Genomic DNA, 19,613 nt, shown 5'->3' on the forward strand with positions numbered 1-19,613 from the left:
GCTTATGCACACAAAGGTTACAGTTTCTCCATCACTGTGCATGTGCATTTCGAGATTCATTTACGCGCTAATTAAAGATGAATTTCTTTATATTTTACTATATGGTAGTAATATTAGTAAAACGCATGACACCGACAGATCTAAATATTGTTAGGCTGTGGAGGTTTGTGTGAACAGAGTGGTCTGTATTATTATTTGAGTCCAACCCTGCTTTGGTGCTTTGATCAGCTCTAATCCCCGTCATATTAAACACATTCACATATGGAGAGCATGCTTGTAGGGTTACCATGATATGCAACACAGAACTGTGGAACAACACAGAAATGTTCCGTGTAAGTTAGCAGATACACACTTGAGAAAAAGCACTGCAGCCTGAAACTCCAGAGAAATATGTATTATTTGATTTGATTGAGACACCTTTGCACCACATTGATTTAATTAAAGATTTATTGAACTAGATTATTATTTGCCGCAATAACAACTGAGTTACGCAGTTTGGCTAAAGTCCTGTGTAGTTAGTGCCGTGTGAATCACAGTGATTACAACTCAGCCTGAGGAGGGAGGAAGAACATGTGAACCAAAAGTCAGGTCAACGGTTTTATAGTTGAGAAAAATTAGACATGAGGCCAGGGCGAGCCAATAGAAAACAAAGAAGCATTTCATAATTTAATGAGAACCCTATTACAAAAATATGTTTAACACTGGAGAGCAAAGTTGCTGTTGACACATTTTACTGTGAGGCTAAAGCAAATGTTAACTTGTTGGTGGAGGAAAGGTTAGATTGTTTCTTCCAAGTAACAAGTTTGAGATGAAACAAGCACAGTAAACTCTGCATGCCCATTTGAAAGAGAACTCGCTCAGGCAATAAAATCATTTCTGTTCAGTCTCTCCTTTGTGTCAGACTGTGAAAAAACAAAAGTCGTTTTTCAGCATTTGTAAATTTTGCACTCACTTTCCTTGGACGTCTTCGTGGGCCAGCCTGAAACCTTTTCATATAAATATGAGTCCATTTTGCTGCTCTGTCCTGTACGATGGATTATTAAACAGAACAGTGATTCAACCTGATGAAAGCTTTTACATTTAATGTTCTAAACACACCAACGGTCTGGTGGGTGTTTCTGCTCTGTCAGACAGGAAGTGATGCCTTCTCTTCTGCTTTGTTTGGATTCAATAAAAGGAAAAAAATCAGTCCTGACCAAGGAAACATGCATTACCTTTATGGCTGGTAGAAAGAAAAAGAGTGAAGGAAGAGGACAGATTAAAGAGATTTTAATTTGACAATAAGAATAGAAATGTGAAGGACAATGTGTGACATGACAACAATCGAAAATGATTTAAGGGTTAGACTGTTTTTATTTCTTAGAATACACAGAGACAAAAAAACAGAAAAGGAAAAACAACCTCAGAAACAAAAAAGGACTTAAAATGACACAAAACAACAAAGATGTGAAAACAACCACAGACACAGTGATCACAAAATGTCCACAAAGAGACAAAAAAAAATGCAAAACCACTTGAAACTGATGTAAAACAAACGCAAAGACAAAGAAAGGGACCTGAAAAAGACACAAAAAAGTCAGACATCAAACAACCACACACTGACCAAAGTTAGCTGCCAAATAAAGACGTGCAGATGGATGAAATAATGTGATAAGAAGTTAAAATGAGTGAAACAATTACAAAAAAAGACGAGTACAAACATATAAGCTCAAAAAGCAAATGCAAAACAGATGAGCAAAAGAAAACTACCAGATTTAGTCTCAGAATGACCCACACACCAAAATGAGACAAAAATTGACCAAAAAAAGACAAAAAAGGACGTCATAGACAAACAAAAAGACCACAATGATGTACAAAACACATAAAAAGCCATAAAGAAACACAAAACTAGACACAGAAGATGCACAAAAACAAACACAACGGTATGCAAAATGAGGCAAGATGCATTTATGGAAACACAGAGCCGCAAACCACATGGTGGGATGATTAGTGGGGTTTTGTGGGGTTTTTCCGTCTGCGCTGCTCTTCTGGACGGAGTCACGAATCCAGTCACGATTTTAGTCAATCTAAAGACGATGTCACTTTGACTGAAGGATGACATAAAGGACAATGACGAGCTCCATTCAAAAGAAATGTGTCTCATAGTTGCTCTGATGAGCAAATCCTGCATAGTCCACAATCCTAAAGCCTCTCACAGGAAGGGACTGGAAGCCACCTCCACGTCCCTGCTGCAGAGTTCAGCCCGGTGCCAATGCTGGCTCCGTGCATGTTAAAGATCTGTGACCACGGCCCATCAGCAAAGTTTGTTTTCTCGCATAATAAATAGAAGCGACAGGATTTCCCTTTTGTCTGAGTTGCTTTCTCAGGAGGATCTCTTACTGTTCAAACACCATCAGATAACCAACATTTATTAATCTGCTTTGTTTTCAGAAGACTTTGGAAATCGCTGGAGGACGAGGAACCAGCGGAGCCAATTACGCTGGTTTATGTGTCGGTATGAAACGCACCCAGACCTCGGAGAGCCCGAGCGTCGAGTCCAGTCACTCCTCTTCTTTCCACTCCTCTCTCGCCATCTTTCCCTTCTGAGGTTTTCATCATGTTTTATTTACACGTCCGACCAAAAGAATCCTATACACAGGAAATGCTTGTGATTGTGAGTTCCTCTCCTCAAATGTGGGCAAGTTTATTTATTTCAAGCAAACATTCCTGATTTGCACAGCGCTAGCCTCAAACAGTGCAGCTTTTTCAGCGGAGTGTGAGTCTGAGCGGCGGGCCTATATTTAGACATGGCTGCTCTGTGTTTGTAATGATGCTGTCAGCACAGCGCTCTGATTTCCTGCAGGTGTCATTCTACAACAAGTCGCTCACAGACCCTCGTTTGGGACTTTCAGCACCATCAGACCTTAAAAGGCTTCTCATTAGCTATTTATGACTCCCGGTCCAGAGCAAAAGCAGGGTTACCATTGTTATTCAGCTGTTAGCATTAGCGGTGAAACCAGGAAACACAAGCTGTGTCTGTACGTTAAACTCGTCACTTCTTCCAGGTAAGCTGAGCCCTGCTGAGAAGTAAATCCAGAAAATACGGCCTCTGTCACCGCCGTGACGTTCCTTCCACCCACGCCACGCGCAGCTGTTGTAGGTAGAAGTTATCAGCTAATGCTAGCAAGCTTGGTTATCAAGCTACGATCATAAACTGTTTGGGGGCAACACGCGGACACAAATACCTGCACCTCACAGCAAGTCATTTTATTTGTCAGATAATTCAGTAAAATGGTCCAAAAGGCTCCGGCAGCACAAACACCTCCAGGACATTCAGTTCAGTGACTGGATGTAGTTTTTAATCCAGGCTGTAAATGTCTTTATTTCTGCTGTAAACATGAACATGTTACACGGGAGTTGCCTCATTTTTGAGGAGACGGCCTCAAGTGGACATTCGAGGAACTGCAGTCTTTGGCACTTACATGACCTTGTTGCTCCTGCAGGTATGAAGCCAGTGACTACAGTCAGTGCACAGTGAAGAAGACTTATGAGGTGATATTTCACAATAATTCTAACCTTATTTTAAATCTTAGATGTTTGCACGTGAGGTGTTTTATTTTTTAAAGGCGGGAATGCTAAATACACTTTCTTTCAGTCTAACATGGATAAAATCAGGCTGTAAGGATGAGAGATACTTGAGAAAAGTTTGAAATACAAGAAGTCTCTGTCTCCATAATTTAAAACGCTTCAGCAATAAATGACACTTTTGTTTCAAAAGCTGTACATTTTCAAGTGAATAGCAACCTTATAAAAACGAGTGCGTCAGCCACACGTCACCCAGCAGACAGGAAGCAGGACAAATGCTGCGTCCAGCGTAGTCACTGTCGTACCACCTCTGAGTGCGCTACGGACTGAAGCGTTTAGAAAATCAAGCAGGTTGCATTTTAATAACAGATTGCAATCATGGCAGAAATGTGTTCGTTTCCAAACACTTTCCAGGATGTGTTATATTAGAACCCCCCCCCCTCCCCCCAACCACACACACACCAGAAAACGCCCTTCATTTTCTGTCATTAAAAAAAAAATACAGATCAAAGTTATTATGTAACAAATGGCAGGATTGCAAAGGACTGATGTCCTTATTATCTCCACAGAGGGGTGGAGATAATAGGGCTGATTCTTCTTCTATAAGTTTACTCAAAAAGTTCTTGATGCATTTGAACATCTGAAGCTGCTTTTGGAGAAATGTAGAAGTGATTAACTTTTGTTGTTGATCCAGATCCAGATTTAATTATTTTTGGAAGAATTCCTCCATTGAGAGAGCGCTCAAAATTTCTTGAATTGAAAGAAGAGAAAGTGGAAGAAATCATTTTGATATTCCCGAGGAAACAGTCACACTCCAGCCCGGATCTGTCTGGATGCAAGGAGGGAATTTACAGCCTGATGCAGACTGCTCCAGCTTGTGTATTAATGGAGCAAACAGACATAAGATAGATTGCAACAAATGATGATAATTGTTTTGTATAAATATAGAATCAAATAAACATGAGGCTGTGTGTTACATAATTCTATATGAACACATGAGCATGAATAAAATATCTGGAGTGTGTTGAGCTGTTAGTTATGTGAATGCTTCAGCGTGTCGTTGCGTTTACCTGCATGGAGTCATAAGTCATAAGTATTTCACACTTTTATGATTTAGTATTAATATTTCAGCTTTATGATGAGAATTTGTTTTATTCATTTGCCTTTCGTGCTGTTTGAAGTTTTAGCTTTAACTCCTAATGTAATAATATAAATGAGAAAAAGGTACCAGAATTAAAAAAATACAAAAAGTTAAAACATGAGAAAATTATTAGATAGGATTATTACTGTTTTTGGTGTTTGGTTCCTTTGAGATTTAGATTTTTTTTATTATTATTTACTGTGATTTTTACAAACTCATTCTTGATGTGGAAACAGTTGAACCAAAAAACGTGTTTCTAAATGTTGTTTGCAGGTGACCTCAGACATGGTTAAAGGCCCAAGGAAAGCTGATAAATGGACGTTGAGTTTAGGTCATGGTCAGCGCTGCAAACAATAAAAACATGCCGTTTCTTTTTGTAGTCCTAGATTTGGTGAATTTGACAGCTGCAGCTGAAACTCTGGATTATGTGAACTTCAGTAAAACAAAGATTTTCCCCATTTTCACTGACGGATGGTTCCTGGTTTTCTGGGTGTTGATTAAAACACACTTTGAAACACAAACTTAAACAAATAAGCTCAGCAGAAAATAAAGCACTTAAGGTCTATGTATTTAACTTAAACTGTGCTAATATATCATCATCATTAGGCTGAAATCATAAGTAAACTGTGGACTTTTGGGGGCGCCTGGGGGACCTGGTGTTGCCACCTTGCACAGGGTGTACCATATGACTGATTGCACTGATTTAAGCAGGTATTTATGAGAACACCTTCACACACAGATCTGTGTGGCTGTGCCAAATATATCCACACGTACAGTATGTATAAATACTGGTAAATTACTTTAAGCTTCACCTTCACAAGGTCACCATCCAGCCTGGACTGCTCTATAATCAAACGCTTTGTGGGCAAAAGCTGAAACCGCTGGTTCCAAACATAAAATAATCTAAATGCTTCAGACTCTGGATGAATGCTGGATGTGGAAGAAACTATATGGATGTGTCTCTTACTGATCATAATCATGATCTACAATTGTTTTCTGTGCTCGGCACTGTTCATATGAATGCTTCCTCCTCCACCTGGAAGCCTTTTGATTCCTTTTATCACATCGCACTGCATTTCATTGCGGTCGATAATCTTTTCTCACCGTATGAAATGCAAAGGTGGGCCGGTCCTCCTCAACAAATACCAGGGAGCAGCACAGCATGATGTTTATTTATAAAGCTGCCCTCCAAAAACTGCCCGGCTGCCTCTGCTCTCTCATTCCACTGAAATAAAGCGCCATCACCGCACATTCTTACTGCCGCTCAACTTGGAAAAACATGATTTAAATACTTTGCTGTGTTCACAAATATGAAGTTACATTCTCTGATTTCCCCAGAACATTTTCATGTTTTTTTATTAATTGAATTTTTATGAATTCTGTAAATGCACAATGTATCTCTCTGTTCTCAAACGGTACATGTTTTTGATTTCAATGAAACTTTGTTATAATTTTTTAGATAAGCATCAACTTTTAATAATGGAATGTCTGTCTGTCCTTAAACTACAAGGCAGTGTCCAGTTTTTCAGTTCTGTTGCTGCTGATGTTTCCGTTGGTGAAAGCCCTGATATGGGTTTTATTTCATTTTTTTAAACTCATAAACTTTAATGAAAATGAACAAAACCAAACACGTCGTCTCATTCTTAAAGCAAAACGGGGGGAAAACAAAGGTGCAGTTTTCCAGCAGTGTTTCTATTTATTCTTTCGTACCACAATTTAAAATAAATCACGTCAACATTTTTGGCTAAATTTTATTTTGCAGTAAAATAAATGTTCAAATCCAGAGCAGAGTGGAAAATAATAATAGGTTTTGGTTACATCATTACTGAGTACTAAACTTCATATTGTACGGCATCTTCAGGCCCAGTCACGACAATTAAAATTAAATTACGCACTGTTCTTGCTTTATGGGGTTTCACCATCATGAGTAAAGTGTAGCATATGAGAATATCCGTAAATATTTACATGGCAGGGACGACATCCTTTTATTGTACTGAGCATTATGTTTTGTGCAGCCATAATTTCTGAGGAGCAACAGATTTGGGAGGAAAAAACTGAATATAATCACAAACCTGAAAATGACGCATGCGTAAAGATGGAGATAAAAGTCTTCTTGACGCTCTTTGTTCATTTTTGTCCGAACTTTAAAGTAGATGATGGCAGAGATCCTGTTTCGTGTCTCTGCGTGTAAAGCTAAACACAGACTTTACACTTTTACGCGTTTGGTGCGTAAAACGCACGAAAGTCTGCCGGTCATTTAAAATGCAGCACTTTGTCAGGGTAAGACAGCGACAGGTAAGAGCAGAAAGGGAATCCCATCTGGTACAACTGATGCTGACGCGCGCCGAGGACCACGGACGCGCTGAAAGCCGGATTTTGGCCCTGTGCGCATGTCTCGGCCGGCAGGCCGAGGATGCTGCCTCGTATTTCGTCCTCGCTCTTCGCTAAAATACTGTCTATGCTGAAACCTTTGGATTTGTCCCTGCTCAGTGTGTTCCCCCTCGGCCTGTCTGGCGCAGGTGCGGCCAAGTTTGTGTTTCCTGCGCAGCTGACGGTGCAGAGAGGACCTCTTTCTCTTTGGCTGAACGCAGACTTCCTCTCCTCTGATTTCGGGTCAAGGGTCTCGTCTGGGAGATGAGCGTCGTCCGTCCACAGCGCAGCGCGTTTCGGCGCGGAGCACGGCTCGGGCTGTGGGGCGTGAAGCTCCCTGCCGGCGGCCTGACTGTTGTGTTGGTTGGGGGGCACTTTAAGTCTCTGCGTGGAGGGGCTCTGCGGCTGTTCCGCGTGATTCAACTCGCCAAGAATATGTTTCCTGTCTGCGGGCGTCCTCGCCTCCTCCTCCTCATCCCTCGCGGGTGCTTCTGTTACCCTCGAGCCAGCTTGATGTTTCGGGGAGGTCTGAGGGTCCCTAGGTTGCCCGGGGGCCTTGGTGCGCTTGTGCCCGGTGGCCTTGGAGTCCAGAGCCTCCTGCTGACACTTCGCCTTCCTCTTCCTCCGGCGGTAGTTGCCGTTTTCAAACATATCCAGACACTTGGTGTCCAACGTCCAGTAGCTGCCTTTGCCCGGCCGGCCCTTCTCCCGGGGCACCTTGATGAAGCAGTCGTTCAGGGACAAGTTGTGACGGATCGAGTTCTGCCAGCCCTGTTTGTTGTCGTGATAGAAGGGGAATCGGTCCATGATGAACTGGTAGATGCCGCTGAGCGTGGCGCGCTGCTCCGGTGCGCTCTTGATGGCCATGGCGATGAGCGCGATGTAGCTGTAGGGCGGCTTCTGCGGGGGCTCCTGGCGGGCCGGCACGAAGCTCAGGGCGGTGGGCACGACCCCGCCGCTGTCGCCTCCGTACAGGTAGATCAGCGGGGGGGCGGACAGGCTCAAAGCCGAAGATGTCACACCGAGCGACGGCAGACGGCCGTGGTAGAGAGTCATGACGGCGGGAAAGCCGCAGTGTGTCCCGGGGAAAGTTGAGCCTGCTCCCGCAGCTCCACTCCTCCACTGACTGACTCTCCAGCCTCATGAGGGCCCCAGAAAAATGTTAATAATTGTTGTACGTTTGCTGTGTTATGTTGACTTTGCACTGGGAAATAAATTGTCCATCATAAACAGTCGGTGCTGCTCTTAGCCCACCCACATTAATTAAAATTTCATTGCGCTGAAACTCCCTCATGTCCCCCTCCTCTGCCCAACAACCAATGAGGTGCCGGGTTATTCCCTCATCTGTTTATAGAATTAGTCGCTTGATAAGTCTGCCCACCCAGGTTGAATCAAGCTGTGTTTATTTGGAAAAATTTCCGGGCACCCAATACATAAACGCACTGATGTGCTGTTTGAAATATCACGTCCACCCCTGACGCTCAGAGTTGCTCACACAGAGAGAACAAGCAAACATTGCCGAGTCCTTTCTGGGAGTTGCTGTGAGTTCACTCGAATGAAAACAAAGTGTATAAAAGGGAAAATAACTTAAACAATTTCTCTTCACTCGTGTCAGACTCTCGTTTTGCTTCCAGTCCAACACAAATGACGCAGAGGGAACATTTCTGCAGCAAACTTCATTTCAAAGAATATCTGAGCGCATAAATCAGGCATGGCTGACAATATGATAATAATGATCAGCTTAACAGGAATATAAGTACTTCAGGCTGACAGCTGCTCTAAAACGATTGACTGGGTTTTGTAGGTGGTGGCGTTAAAAAAAACAATTATATGATTAGCTCAAAATTTGCAACTTATTGCGATCAGCTAATGTTGAGATTATTTTTATTAAAACATTTCTTGATACCAAGCAGTAAGGTACAAAGACAATATTTTTTTTTTTTTATTGATTGAAAGATGACACAAGAAAATGGGGGCATGCTTACACAAACAATGCATAAACCTAGGGACCTTAATATATTACAAGATTAACTTATTACACAAATATACAAATCGCATTTCCCAAAAAGAAAAGGAACAAATTATTTTAATTTGCCTTTGTAATGTGTTCAGTTTTCAGTCCACTGTCGATTCTTCCAGTTCATGTCTGTCTTGTATAAAACCAGGGGCGATTCTAGAACCAAACTTTTAGGGGGCTCAGCCCCGGTCATATTGTCATGCATGCAGTGCCTCGCAGTTAATATAAAGAGCACATGATGATTGCAAATGTAGTCAGCTTTTTTCACATTTGCAAGCTTCATTTCAACGAATCGTGACAATGTTACCATCAAAACAAGCGTAATTACTTAGATCTGGGTCTAAAACTAATTCAGTATGAATAAGCGCACATTTCAAAATTATACACCAGTTTTATCTCGTACCCTTTATTTACCAAACCGGAGACAAAGGCTCAATCATGCTGACCAGAGCTTTCTAAAGTAAGTTAAAGCTGCTGTTGAACATTGACAGATCACATCCTCTGACTTACTCTCACCTGCACTTGGAGCTGTAAACGAACACTGAAGCTCAATTCGACCAAAATAGGAATAAAAATCGTTAACAAACTAAAATTATGAAGTACACCAGCTCCTTGGGTGGTAACTAGTGATGTGTCAGCACACTAATGGCCCTAAAGAAACATTATAAGAGTTCGTGAAATGACCTCTTCATTTTCTTTCTGCCACAGCAACAAAAACCTCCCCCCAAAAAGTCATATTTATTCCTAACAAACCTGCTGTTGAAACAGCAGCACCTGTGTGTGAGTGCACTGTAACATCATTACAGCAGCAACACCGGACATTTAAACCTGTTTTTATTGGATCCTGTCTCCAGTAGACCAGCTGCCAAAATATAATATCAGAAGACATATAAGATACATTGTTATTATTGCTACTCCTTCTATTCTATTTTAATGGGTGGTATGATCAAATGTAGGGGTGCCCGAGTGTCCCAAAAAACATCTAAACTCACCTAAGGTAAAACTAAATTTAAAGCTCCGTGTTTGGTGAAGCCGCCAAACTCCAACACTCGATAAAGTGTTAATAGCTACAGAAGTTAGCAAAACACGATAAACATCTGGCAGTCTAAAAGATGGGCGTGGCTTCGGGATCTGACGTTATTGAATGACCAGCAGGGGGCGACCCCCACCACCACCACCTCCAGTGCCAACCTCCCCACGTCAAGACTTTGTTATGTTAAATAATAATTTTAAATAAATGTGATGTTAAAAGATGATTTTGTTTTGTACCAATAAATAGTTGGTTTTGAAACATGTTAACATATTATGAATATTTTTACAGGTATTTGATCCATGTCAGGTTGCAGAAAAGCCGGTGCCGACCCCTGGAAAGATCAATGGTGCATCTCAGGGGCAACACAGAGACAGGCATCACACTCTGACATGATCCCATGAACAACTTTGCTTTTAAACTGAACTCCTTCCCGGGAGAATGGATCTTAATTTGCTTCTGCTAACAATCATCAACTTTAATAGCAGGAAATGAACTCGGCATATCATTCTTTTCCGTCTCTGTGTTTTTGCCACATTTTCCAAGTAACTCGTGTATTTAAGAACAGCATAATAAAACTGGAAATTCTGCTTTTCGTGTGCCACTCCAATATTTTTAGTGGCCCTCATATGGCCACCCCAATGAAAAAATTCCGGAGGCGCCCCCGATTCTGTTTCACATTTCTGATTATTTAAGTTCATCACTGTATTTTCAGCTTTATCGTTAATATTCTTTTTTACATTCAGGTACATGTATTTCCTTTAAAATTCTAAATTTTGTAGCTAAGTGATAATTTTAAGAAGTGAGTCTCTTTTTGACGTGAAGTAAAATGTAAATTTTGTAGTTCATCTTCTGGAAATTATCATTTCAATGTGTCAGACATCCGTCATCAGTTTAAGGAGGCCGGTGTAGGAGAACCACGGCTCGCTGTTCTCAGTCATTATGAGGTCTCCTTCACACCTTCCTCTGACCTCATAGGGTTTTCCATCAAGGAAACACTGATTAGGAAAAGGATGTGGGAAGATTTTTGTATCTTCTTTTCTTATTTCATTTATTTCTTTGTTTTGTTTTGTTTTGTTTTTGAGTATCTGACTATGACCAAAGACCCACGTGAAAGCCAGCCTTCAAAGTAAAACAGGAAGTAACCAAACGCTCACACTAAACATGAAGATAAGGGGAGGTGAACACAGCGCTCAATGAAAATTTCTAATTATATAATAATGGATAAAGAGTGTATTAATTAAAAAAAATCTGAAGGGCTCAGAGAATTAAAATAGCAACGTATAATCATATAAAACAACTGTGTAAGTACTGAAATGTCTCCTACAGATGTGACCAAATCAACTCTCTGCTCTGTGGAAAAGTTCTGAATGAATATTTGTTTTCACATCGACTGCAGCTTCTTCAGGTTCTTTTCTGACCGTGTCCGTATGAAAGTGGGACAAAATGAAACCCGACTTTAATTGTCCTTGGAGAAGCTTCGTGGAGCCACTCGGGACTGTATTGCCTTACAAGGACAACATGGACAGTGTATTATTTGTAGATGTGAGCATGATGCTTTATATTATGTATTTTCCTGTTTATAGGTCAGAGGAGGATTATAACAACTTTACAAGTGCGCACAGCTGGCTCCTGCTTACATTAAGGCCTTGGAGCTTTCAGTGGATAAACTCAGAAGTTGGTCTTTTCTCTGTTTCTCTCTGAGCAGACGGTGATTCATTAGCAAATTAAACTAAACTAACATGAAAGTATGAGACGAGTGCGGGCCACGGCGAGCAGGATTCAGGATCTGACATTTTAGTGGAAATTCTGCAGGACGCATTTTGATATCTACAACTTTATGTTCGAGCAGCAGATGCACGAGCATGATGTTTTATTGACAGTGATGTCACCCAGTCGCCCAGCTGTTACAACCTTTATTTGAGAGTTCACAAAAGCAGCACTGTGTGTCCAAAGATCAGGAGCATTGACTCCCCAAACTCAGTGTTGTAGGGTCGCTTTATTAGAAACAGATTATTAGACGTGATGTGCCAGAGCGCTGACTTGTTTTTCCTTTCTGATTGCTTTCTGCTTTCTTTACGATCTTTTCCATGTCAGGATTGTCCATGACACAGTTTCAGCCAGTCTCCCAGACCTGGATTAAGCCTAGTCCCAGACCAAAAAGAGATTCCAGTGATGATCTCAGACTGAGATTAGCTTTCATCTGTATTTATTTGGGTTTTTGTAAAGATTTATTCTAGTGCATTTTATCCTTTATTGCTGGAGAGAACAAGGGGAACAACATGCAGGAAATGGCTTGTGTTGCTATGTAGTTGCATGTTCATCTTTGCTATAATATTGGGTGTCTTTGCAGACACTTTGTATCTGTTCGCAGCGGTTTTTCACCTGTAGGCTGATGAAACTGAAGGACGAGAACAGAAAAAAACTAGAATGAATCTGCAGGAAGTCAAAAAGCACCTTAACGACCACAAGATTTCAGAAAACACATCTTCAGTGGACAATTCCAAACCACAGGGAGAGCAAAGACGGTAGAAATGACAAAGACTGAGGAGAATGACGCAGATGAAATACTCTTCTCAGCAGAGGAGTGAAATAAGGAGTGGGTGAAGTCAGTCAGTCACTAATGAGGGAGGGGAAAAGAGAATGGAAGCAAAAGCACTGAAAGCCACATGAAGATCTAACCTTCAAAATAAAACAGGAAGCAAGATGCCAAGACCTCACAGACGAGGAGGCTCACGAGAGAAGAAACCATTCAGCAAAACAAAAGCTGTTGTTTTTACACATAAAAAAAATCGAAAGCTTTTAAAACTTCAAAATGAGAAAATGAAGCAAAGCTAATACAGGAAGCACCCAGAGAGGAGGCGCTGTCTCTTGCAGTATTTGCTTTGAAGGCTAGCACGGTGGTCAACACTGCTGCACAGCAAGAAGGTCCTGAGTTCAATTCCACCATCAGGCCGGGGCTTTCTGTGTGGAGGTTGCATGTTCTCCCCGTGTTTGCGTGGGTTCCTCCCACTGTCCACAGACATGCAGTTTGTGGGGGTAGGTTAATTGATTAATCCAAATTGCCCATAGGTGGGAATGTGAATGGTTGTCTGTCTCTATATGTTAGCCCTGCAACAGACTGTCCAGGGTGTAACCTGCCTCTCGCCCTATGACAGCTGGGATAGGCTCCAGCAACCCTGAAAAGGACAAGTGGATGGAAAAGTAAGTTTACATTTTTCTTTTTAAACGTACTTTAAGAAGTTGTACTTTGTAGAGAGGGGGAGGAGAGGTCAGAGTTCAGATGTTACATAATATTTGGGCTTTTTGCCCATTGTTGACCAATAAATCATTAAGTTGACATTGAAGACCTCAGTGGAGTTAAGCCACATTTTAAAGCGCAGGTAGTGAACTCCAGTCCCCAAGAGCCGAAACTTTTAAATGTCTCCCTGCAACAACACACCTGGATAAAATTAGTAGGTCATTAGTAAGACCTGACTGCATGCTGAGGTGGCAGTTCAGCCATTTGATTCATGTTACAGCAGCTCATGAATGAATGAATATGATGCAATAAAAGTACTTTTAGAAGTGCATTTTTCCAAAAACTTACATTTATGTAAATTTACTTGAGCAAGGTAAGGGGTTGCCACCTCAGCATGCAGTCCAGTCTTGCTAATGACCTCCTAATTTTATTCAGGTGTGTTGCTGCAGGGAGACATTTAAAAGTGTCAGGACATCGGCTCTCGAGGACTGGAGTTCGACATCTGTGTTTTAAAGGATTGTTAACACGCCCCCATTCTAAAAGTTCATTCGTTCAAAACACAATGACGCAAACACAAATGCTACCAAATACATAACCTCCTCGGTGGAGCTAATAAATACCAGGATGTGTTGTGTGTCTTTTCTAGTTACTTTGCATCTATTTGCAGTGTTGCATTTGTGTCATTTTCCTCACTTTAGACATTTTTGTGTTTTTGCAAAGAAAACGTGACCATTCTTTACACAGTGGTTATACGGAAACTGCTGTTAAGCTTTCTTTTGTTCTTTCTTTCTTTCACAAATTGCTGTAAACCAAAATAAATTGTTTCTTTTCTCACCTCTTATTTGCTTATACGAGCAAAATGAGCTTTTTATGTCGTCTTCAGATAATTAAAAACAATCTAGAACACTCAGTTAAGTTTAAAAAAAGGTGTTGATAAAATGCAGTTTACTGAATGGTTGTGTGCATGGCCCTCTCACAGTTACAGCCTCTGGTTGTTTGTAGACACCAGGGGGAGACAGTTATCTCTTTTTCATCATTTCAGTCTCTTGGGGGTCACATTGCACCTTTTTCTGATCATTTTTACTCTGTTTACACTCATTGGTGCATCAGCTTCTGTTAATATTTCTCCTCACTTTGGTCATTTTGAGGCTTTTTGTGCACATCTCTTTTCAGTTTTCTCTGTACCAGGGCTCCTTGACTTCTTGTGCCTCGGGGTCTGTATCCTGTTCAGTCATCCTTTCCTCTGTTGAAACATCCCATCATCTGATTTATTTGGCACCTGTTAAAATGAACAAAAACTAACCTCTACTGTTTCCTGCCGAGTTGGTCCTCATGCACAGTGTGATGTTTGGAGAAAGTCAAACACAGCTTATCAGCACAAACATATCGTTAGCTTCATAGCATAAGTGCCTAAGTCATTTTTTGGTCAAATTGAGATTTTTGCCTAACTTTACTCCCCTACCACTGCTGCATCATCCTGTCCGTCTGCCTATGTCATCACAAAAAAATGACTTAGGCACTTATGCTATGAAGCTAACGATATACCGACTGTCAGCACGGTGGTGGCGAGCTGATGATTTGGGCACCTTGATGTCACTGAGTCGACCACAAACTCCTCTGTATGCCAAAGTATTCTAGAGGCTGATGTGAGCCCGTCTGTCCCACAGCTAAAGCTTAGACCAGAAGAATCGACCTGCTGTAAGGGCCCAGAGTCCAGACCTCAGCCTGACTGAGATGCTGTGGTGGGCCTTCACATGGCTGAAGCCACGATGTAAAGAACAGTGGACCAAAATTCCTCCACGATGATGTGAGCTGTGGTCGTGCAAAAAATGATTGCTTCAGATTATTACTGTCAAAGGTGGTTCTACAAGCTGCTGAATTGTGGTGCTCACTTACTTAGTTGTGTATGTTATTTATTTATTGGTTGTTCTCATTTCCTTATTATCATAAACTGTTCAGTTCCTAAACTTCCATACAATGGCAACATTGTTTTCTTCTTTGCCTTTTCTTTTAGTGACAGTAAATACTCACGTATAGGAGGCACAGCTCTGCAAAAACTCCCTCCTCTGCCTACCAGCATCACTTTGTGAGGTTTTGATTAGTTCACTTCACATTTTTTGCTTTGACGTGCGCATTACTGAACCGCTGCATCAGCTCGACTTTAACAAGCACGGTCTTCAGCGACACCTCCTGGACGAATAAAGAACAACTCTTTTACCTTTAACCAGGAAATCTGAATATTTGATCAGAAATAAACCCTGAGTCTGATTTTCAGGATTATGAGCCTTCATACTGATGAAGAACGTGAAATATGGCTGCATGAGAGCCTGGATCGATACTGAAAAGCTGCCAAGTTTAAAAGAAAGAAAAATATCTACTAATGCAGCTTTACTAGTTTTTTGTTTTCTACAAATATGACGACTTTGACTGAGGTTTGGGTCTAAGAATTCTACTGCAGGTGAGATAATAAAGCTGCTAACTGAGCTTCTACTGTTAATACTGCTCTAATCATCTCCACACTCAACAATGAAAAAACACAAAAGCACAGCTCCAACGATGCTCTGAGACATGAGGCGGTTCTATGGAGAAAACTACAAACATCCTTTTTATTCATCTGCCAAGTTTTATTTTTCTTTTATCAATTTTGTCTGAAAAACAGAAAACTGTGGGGGGGGGAAAAAAAAAGAGTTTAGAACGCAGATTTTTACTCAACTGTCACAAATATTCATTTATCAAAATGTGGAACAATCAAATATTTTACATTTTTGCTTTCATGGATAATCAAACAGCTGCTGATGACGTCTGACATCAAACTAATGTCAGCTGAATATTGCAGCGTGTGACATTTCCATTAATCACAGACAGGAAAGGTCTGAAATCCCAAAAGAGAGCAAAGCCACAACCTCTGCACTTACAGAACATTTAACAGCAAATGATTGAAACGAGACTCCAAACGTGTTTTATTTGGACATCTTAGCATCTAGAGGCTGAGAAAATATTCATTTTTAACCCGTGACAGCGTCACACAGCATGAAACACAAGCATGGTTTCACAGTGTGTGACGAGTTTGTGCATCGGTGTAAGCACGGCGTTCCTGCTCAGGTGTAAGGAAAACTGCCGTTTGGCTTTATTTCGGTCAGTAATTGTATTTATTGATGATTTAACATTGTTATTTGTGTAGAGCTCACCAAAAATTGTTAAACAAACATCGACCGTGTGTGCAAAACATTTTCGGTGTCTTTGGCATTGCTGTCATGTGCTTTTGTGAAATGCAAACCTCTTCTGTTTGCAAATTTTTATACAAAATATCAGGAAAAAAATCAATCAAATTAAGTTTTAACTTCCTACAAGCCAAGGTGATGTCTTATATGCTCAATAAACCAAAATCAGATCAGTTTCTCATTAAATTAGGAAGCTCTGACTGAAACGCCAGCACTTTGTTTTTATTTTGTTCTTGGAAAATGAGGAAATCTTCATAAAAGCTAAATAAATAACAGCTGTAAATTCCCTCATCAGCTGATGTGGACCTTCGTTTGATAAACCAAACCATCCCAAACAGAAATGGCCATCAGAGCGGCCTGAGGACACCATCATAACCGACAAACTGAAGCAATACCAGAACAGAACTAAAGACAGACGAGAGGTAAACTAGGCCCGCTCACGCTACGTTTGCAGGATTGTCTGTCTGCTTTGGAGTCACGAGATACTTCACAGCCCAGTGCAGCAGAGATTCAGTCATTCTGAAGCGACTGAAGTCCTGCAGATTCTGTCCACACACGCGGTACGAGTAAGAGAACGGCCTGCCGTCGCGATGAACCTTTGGAATTTTTCTCGGGACACTCCCTGAAGCCTGTTTAGGACTGCTGCCGTCTTCAGCACTGGAGCCTCCTACCGGAGTGTCAAAGAGCCACGATGGAGGACTGCTGCTCAGCTCCGCCTCCTTGTCCTCCGCCAAGGTGGAGGTGTCGAGGACTTCTGGTGTGGACTCGCTTTGCTTTCTCTTAACTTTTCCGTGTCTTGTTAAAGTTGTCTCCTCCCTTTCTCGGTCCACAGGTGGGAGGCTCTGCTGTGCTGTCCAGGTGCGATGATTTTCCATTTCTGGAGCAATCATGGAGCCTGAAGCTGAACAAGAGGAAGTGGCAGTGGTGGGGAGAGCAGTCAGCTGTTTCTGGTAGGGTGGGAAGTAGCTGGACTCCACCAGGTGGGCAGGAAGCTGCGTGCTGGTGGCGGGATCAGGTTTGGATTCTGCAGCAGAGGCGGGGTGCGGCGAGATGCTTGGTGTAGCTTCTGGAGATGCATCAGAGGAAGATGAGGAGATACAAGGAGGAGGAAATATGTTCCACGGGTTGGACAAAGGCTCGTCAGTCCCACCTGTGATCACATCCTCGTGGAGCAGGCTGTCCTCCATTGGAAGAGATGAGCTGTCACTGGATGCACAAACTCCTTGTACAGCTGCTGGCTGAACTATCTGCCAGTGTGCATCATCAACAGAGGGCTGCGTGGTCTCTGGAGGGTTGCAGACTTGCGGTATATTCTCCTCCTCCATCCTCTCTGTGCTGCTTTCAGCATTTTTTAGAGTCTGGACCTGCTGAGAGTCTTCTTCTGGGATAAGGAGATATTTCACAGGGACACTGAAACACTTCTCTCCCTTATATCTGATCCTGTCCACATCCCAGCGTGTGCTAGAGCAGGTCTGCGTGGAGTGACAGGTGGAGGTGGAGGGCTGCAGGCTCGCGGCGCGTCCCCTTGTCAGCTTCTCCCTGACGTCCTCCAGCACAGCCTGCAGACAGTCGTGCTGCCACTCTCCCAGCAGCTCGGATAGGTCAAATTCACACTGGCTCTTCTGAGAGTCCTCCTGACCCAGCAGAGCTCTCCACGTTTTACAGATCTTCATCCTGACAGAGGACAGGGTGGTGCAGCAGGGAGTGTTGTCTTTAACTGGACCTGCTGCGGTTGTAGCTAGTTCTCCGACTGATAAGAAGAACCTGCATTTAGTCTGTTCTGAGGCCATGTGGAACTGCAGCCGGTAGTCCTGGATGCAAACCGTGCTGTTGAGTAGGCTGCTGAAGCACTCACGGTCCTCCTGCTCCTGCAGATGCTCCCAGGCTGACGCCGTGAGGACGGCTGGGATCTGGAGTACCCCATCAGACAGGAAGAGCAACCCGGTGGGGCCCTCGGTGTTCCCCGCCTGGGACTGGGACATCTGACCCACACCGATGACATGAGCCTTCAACCTGCTGCCCACCTCCTCCTGCTGCTCTTCCTGGCTGCCGTAGCTCAAGATGAGCCGCTCTATCCATGGAGACAGTCTGTTCCGCGGAAGCCGAGGCATGTCCGGAGTTTTAAACCGTACCGCAGAACAGTTACGAGACTCAGTCAGAAGAACACTCCCACCACATCCTCACTGTAGTGACAACTTTAGCAGGGACTCGGTGAAGTCCACACACTCGTCTCTCGCAGTGTCGCCATTTATATTTTAGCCACGTTAGCTGGACACTTGCTTAGCTTAAATATTTGATCAGCGTTGTAACCTCTGTGCACTTCCGCTCTGCGCGTGTCTGCAGTCATGGCGGCGACAGTCAAGTTACCGACAGAGAACAGCAGCTCCTTCAACATAAAAGCGCAAAAGTTAATCGTTTTATTTCGAACGATAACAAGAAGATGAATTATATATATTAATCATTAGTCATATTAGTTATATTAAATTATATTAAACCGTCGAAGCCAAATACTTGGGTAAAATAGCGAGTTTATGCCTTTAATAATATGTATAGAAACTTTGACTGACATCATTCTATCGGGGATAGTTTTTTTTTTTTTCGACCATGAGCCACGTTTTACGACATCCGCCATTATGCTTTCAGGCATGAATCCAATAGCTGCAAAGAATTTCCAGCATTACCCTCCTGGTTTCGGGTCGCCTTCGAGCATTAAAACTAGCCGGCCGTTTTACACAAACTGAAGTTTTTTGTGCTTCAAACTCGTAGTTATTGTGTGGAAACACGTGACAATAAGGGAATGGGTGTGGTCGTAAATTCTAAACCGACCAATCAGCGTCCATTACGAAAGTCAGAAAAAAATAAAAGACATTGCGAAAACTAAAATAAAATACATAATGAAATGTAACATGTTTTTTGTCTTTAGAAACCAAATGTACATATTTATATCGGTTGTTTGATTCACAGCTGTTCTGTTGCTGCACACATTTTAAACTGCACGCGTTCCGCCCTGATGCTCCGTTCAGGTGGTG

At 42.2% G+C, this 19,613-nt stretch overlaps 2 protein-coding genes and 1 long non-coding RNA gene across 3 annotated transcripts; 1 reads left to right on the forward strand and 2 right to left on the reverse strand.

The window, feature by feature from the left end:
• Positions 1-1,888: 1,888 nt before the first annotated feature.
• Positions 1,889-4,519, forward strand: LOC106456434 (uncharacterized). The gene is made up of 3 exons (XR_001290559.1): positions 1,889-3,044; positions 3,483-3,531; positions 4,259-4,519. It is a non-coding gene; the product is annotated as an uncharacterized LOC106456434 (long non-coding RNA).
• Positions 4,520-6,471: 1,952 nt separating this feature from the next.
• Positions 6,472-8,261, reverse strand: foxl1 (forkhead box L1). The gene has a single exon (XM_005748257.1). The coding sequence runs from the start codon at positions 8,129-8,131 to the stop codon at positions 6,959-6,961; it is 1,173 nt and encodes a 390-aa protein (XP_005748314.1). The 5' UTR covers positions 8,132-8,261; the 3' UTR covers positions 6,472-6,958.
• Positions 8,262-15,966: 7,705 nt separating this feature from the next.
• On the reverse strand, positions 15,967-18,985 carry acd (ACD shelterin complex subunit and telomerase recruitment factor). Its single transcript, XM_005748258.1, has one exon. The coding sequence runs from the start codon at positions 18,693-18,695 to the stop codon at positions 17,022-17,024; it is 1,674 nt and encodes a 557-aa protein (XP_005748315.1). The 5' UTR covers positions 18,696-18,985; the 3' UTR covers positions 15,967-17,021.
• Positions 18,986-19,613: the final 628 nt, after the last annotated feature.

This window comes from Pundamilia nyererei, unplaced genomic scaffold (genome assembly GCF_000239375.1).
Source record: "Pundamilia nyererei isolate P.nyererei 1_Seehausen unplaced genomic scaffold, PunNye1.0 scaffold00218, whole genome shotgun sequence".
Taxonomy (NCBI): Eukaryota; Metazoa; Chordata; class Actinopteri; order Cichliformes; family Cichlidae; genus Pundamilia; species Pundamilia nyererei.

What these genes read in the sequence shown, in the direction of transcription:
- foxl1 (XM_005748257.1), bottom strand. Translation starts at nt 8,131, where the DNA reads ATGACTCTCTACCACGGCCGTCTGCCGTCGCTCGGTGTGACATCTTCG.
- acd (XM_005748258.1), bottom strand. Translation starts at nt 18,695, where the DNA reads ATGCCTCGGCTTCCGCGGAACAGACTGTCTCCATGGATAGAGCGGCTC.